The 3,691-nt window shown below is 34.4% G+C and overlaps 1 protein-coding gene across 1 annotated transcript in view; it reads left to right on the top strand.

Annotated features, from left to right (window-relative positions):
* C4BPA (complement component 4 binding protein alpha) overlaps positions 1–3,691 on the top strand; it is a gene marked incomplete at its 3' end in the record, with an annotated part of 21,560 nt that overhangs the window by 15,307 nt on the left and 2,562 nt on the right. The window contains exons 6-7 of the mRNA XM_023525889.1: positions 1,983–2,068; positions 2,235–2,429. Of these exons, the coding sequence (XP_023381657.1) occupies positions 1,983–2,068; positions 2,235–2,429 (281 nt within the window). The remainder of the gene's footprint in view (positions 1–1,982; positions 2,069–2,234; positions 2,430–3,691) is intronic.

The following is a 3,691-nucleotide window of genomic DNA, read 5'->3' as shown; positions in this document are numbered from 1 at the left end:
AGTTCTTTAAAAAGTGCCAATTACATTTATTGATATGAGTGATTGCTATAGACTTGGTTTTATTATGTTATTTCATATTTTATACTCTATATATTTGCTATTTAAGAAGGTTTAAAATTTGGTTCTAGTGGTTACCTATATACATTTACATTAATATAATATCATTATTCCCCTTTATTTTTAGGCAGTTTAAATTTGTTCCCTGTTATGAGCAACAGTAAATTTACCTTGTATTCTCTCCTCCTCACCCCTCTGTCTTTTAAAGCAGTAAATTTATGTCCTTTGTATTATCTTAATGTTTATATTTAACATTACTGTTAAATACTCATATGTGTCTATAGCTCGATTTCACTCCCAACTCTTGAGGATAAGGTAATGAGGGGGTTTGTTTTGTTTTGCATTTTCTCCCACATCTCCTATTATTTGTTAGTTATATTATTTCAGCACTGTCAGAGCATATAAATTTGTATTTATTTCAGTCACTCTTAACCTTACCTTTGTTCTTGTCCTAGATCTTCATGTTCAGTGCTCACTACGAGTTGTTTTTTGCTTGTTTTTGTTGAAATTTACCCTGTCGTTGCTTGGTTGGCTATAGTTTGTCCTCTGGCGATTTCCTAAAAGAAAAGCTCCAAGATAAATTATTCCTTGAGTTCTTACAGGTTCAGTGCTATCTGAGAACTTGATATTTATATACATGGCTGGACATAAAGTCTTTGGCTCATACTTTCTTTTCTTGACTATCTTATAGGTTTTGCTCCATATCCTTTTCTAGTGGATGTTGCTGTAGAGAACTCTGATGCCTACCTGGATTTTTTATTCCCATATATGACTTGGTCTTTGTTTGGCTATCCAAAGATATTATTCTTTATATTTGATATATAATAATCCTACTCTTAGTTATTTTGATACAAACAATTTAGTTCATTTTTTTGTTGCTGTGACATACAATTTTAAAATGTAGATTAAAGTATTTTATTTTTGTAATATTGACTTGAAATACATTTTTAAATAGCTATTTTATTGTTTTGTGCTCCTTCTTCATGTATTCCAGTGAAATATATTCTAATTTTCCTTTGCTTGTCATCTATATCTTACATTTTTCTTTATTTTTGTTGTTTTATCATGTTTATTCTGTTTCTCTTGTTGTGAATAACTGCTAAGAAGAGAAGTGAGAAGATTCATAACTATGGTGCTATTGGAACATTGAAATGTTCCTATTAGAATAACCAGAAAACAGTACTTTTCATTTGTTTTCCTGGCTAAGTTAGGAAAATTACATTTTGAAGAAATTTCAAAATGCAGTAATGTTGAATTCTCACTGTATCTTATCTTATTAAAAGATTTTTTTCCTTTAAGTTATTATTAAATAAGCTTGAGAGGCTCTTAAATTGCTGAAGGTAACATTTGTGTTAGTGTTCAATCATACTGTACGTTATTCCTCAATGATAGTATAATTTGAAATCATACTAACAATGCTTTTATTTTATTTTATTTTTCTGTTACCAAACTACATAGAGAGCAGCAGGCTTAGAACTTGTCAAGAGCATAAAAATAGGGATCATGAACAGGGAGTTAATGGTGTATGGAAGAGAGTAATCATCTGAAAGTCAAAAGGAGGCTGCAAACAATGAAAGTTTGAAGTCAGTAATCTAGCTGGTACTCTCATTCAAAATGCATGACACACTCAATTGAATCTTTTACCCTATATTGTCCCGCTTGAGCTCTGGATGAACTTCATGACTGACATTTAGTAGATGCTCAATACTAGATTACAGAATAAAAGAACAAGTGAACAAACACATCTCATTGCAATGGTGAAATTTTACTGAATGGAGTGCTCAGTGGGAAGTATTATCTGAGGAAACATTTTTTTTTTCCATTTTTTAATATTGAGTAACAATTTTATTTATTCAGATACTTTTATCCAATTTAATTTAGGATAGAAAGAACGCCACTAAAATCTCCAATCTTATTTTATTCAGGTATATCTTAATGGGCTCAACCACTAGTTATTGTGAAGTCCAAGATAAAACAGTTGGCTGGAGTAATTCTTTTCCAGAATGTGTAAGTAAGTAAGGACTTTTCCTGACTTGACTATAAACTTATGTTAGGTGATAAAAGTCCTGTATATCTTTGTTGCTTTTTGTACTGTTCATTAGAATTTGCATCGTGAATGTTAGATTTATAAGGATGCCTTACCTGATTATTTCTTTCTCTTTACTCACTCATCCCAGTTGCCAATTGTGAGCCCCCTCCTGATATCATCAATGGCAAGCGCAGTGGTGGAAATGAAGATATCTACACATATGGCTCTTCTGTCACTTATAGGTGTAACCCTGGCTTCTCAATGTTAGGCAAAGCTTCCATTTCTTGCATGGTGGAGAACAAAACAATAGGTGTCTGGAGTCCCAGCCCTCCTACTTGTAAAAGTAAGTCACATTTGAATTGTTGAATTATGCTTTGGATTTTTCTCTTTTGTTTAAAGGAGCAAAGAAGGTACGTTTATTAGGGGAAATGAAATGATTTAAAGACAAATAAATTATTGCAATGATGAAATCATTTATTTGGTCAGCTTATACTGATGCATACTATACCAGTATATAGTAACAAACAGCACCAATATCTCATTGGCTTTGCAAAGTAGAAGTTAATTCTCATTCATACTGTGTGTACTGCATTTCTAGAAGACTCTTTAGTTATTAGTTTAGCAACCAGTTTAGCAATCCAGGTTGATCTTGTGGCACCTCCATATTAAGATACGCTTTCACAATGTCTTCAGTAGAGGAAGAAAGAAAAGCAAATTGCGCCCTGGGTTTTAAGAGCTTTGGCCTTAAAACCAAATATGGTCCAGAGCAGTATAATCCATTGTGGACCTGAATGATATCACTACATATTACTTTACATTGCAGCCGTTTATCCAAAACTCATAATGTGTAGATCCTACCTACCTTAAGGGAACTGGGGAATATCATCTTTTGTCTGTTCAGGAAGCAGAGCTGGAAATATTGGTTAGCACTTATAATGTCAACCACATATCCCTACATAGCAAGCAAAACCTAACCACCAGAAGGTCAACAGGACAAAGCAAATAGTAATTGAGCCAGAAGATATACTGTGGTATTGCTAGTTTGCTAATCTAAGGCATCTTCCTTTGCTACTTAGTGCCTAATAGTATCACTTACTATTCTGATTCCCCACAGGACACAATCAAATCAGGGAATGAGAGAGCATGATACTGCAAACAGTCCAAAATGCCTGGAGTCTAGACTGCAAGAGGTGGAAATGGCAGAGACTGAGGTTGGAAAGTTAGCAAGATCAGGTTATGAAGGGCCTCATGTGTCACTCTTGGGAGTTCAGAATGAAGTTGAAGTGGAAACATTAAAAGTCTTTAACCAGGAAATTTAATATGTTGCATTTTAGAAAAGTAACTCTGGCTGAAACAAAATTTAACCCACAGGAACTTGTTGCAACCATCCAGACAAGAGGTAAAGGTGGCTTCAACTTTAGCTGTGGCAGTGGGCCTGGAGAGAGGTTGAGGAATTGTAGAGGAATTAAGGTGGTAGGACTTGACTGTCTGCTGAGGGAGGAAGGCAGTTTGTTCTTTGCTTGTGATGGTGTAGATCTCTGATGCCCTGGCTGCCTCATCGTCATGACCATTGAATCATTATCATTGGCCACTGACCCTCCACCA

Source organism: Pteropus vampyrus, unplaced genomic scaffold (assembly GCF_000151845.1).
Source record: "Pteropus vampyrus isolate Shadow unplaced genomic scaffold, Pvam_2.0 Scaffold640, whole genome shotgun sequence".
NCBI classification, from domain to species: domain Eukaryota; kingdom Metazoa; phylum Chordata; class Mammalia; order Chiroptera; family Pteropodidae; genus Pteropus; species Pteropus vampyrus.
The sequence above is the reverse complement of the archived record's forward strand: the minus strand, read 5'-3'. Positions and strand labels throughout refer to the sequence as shown.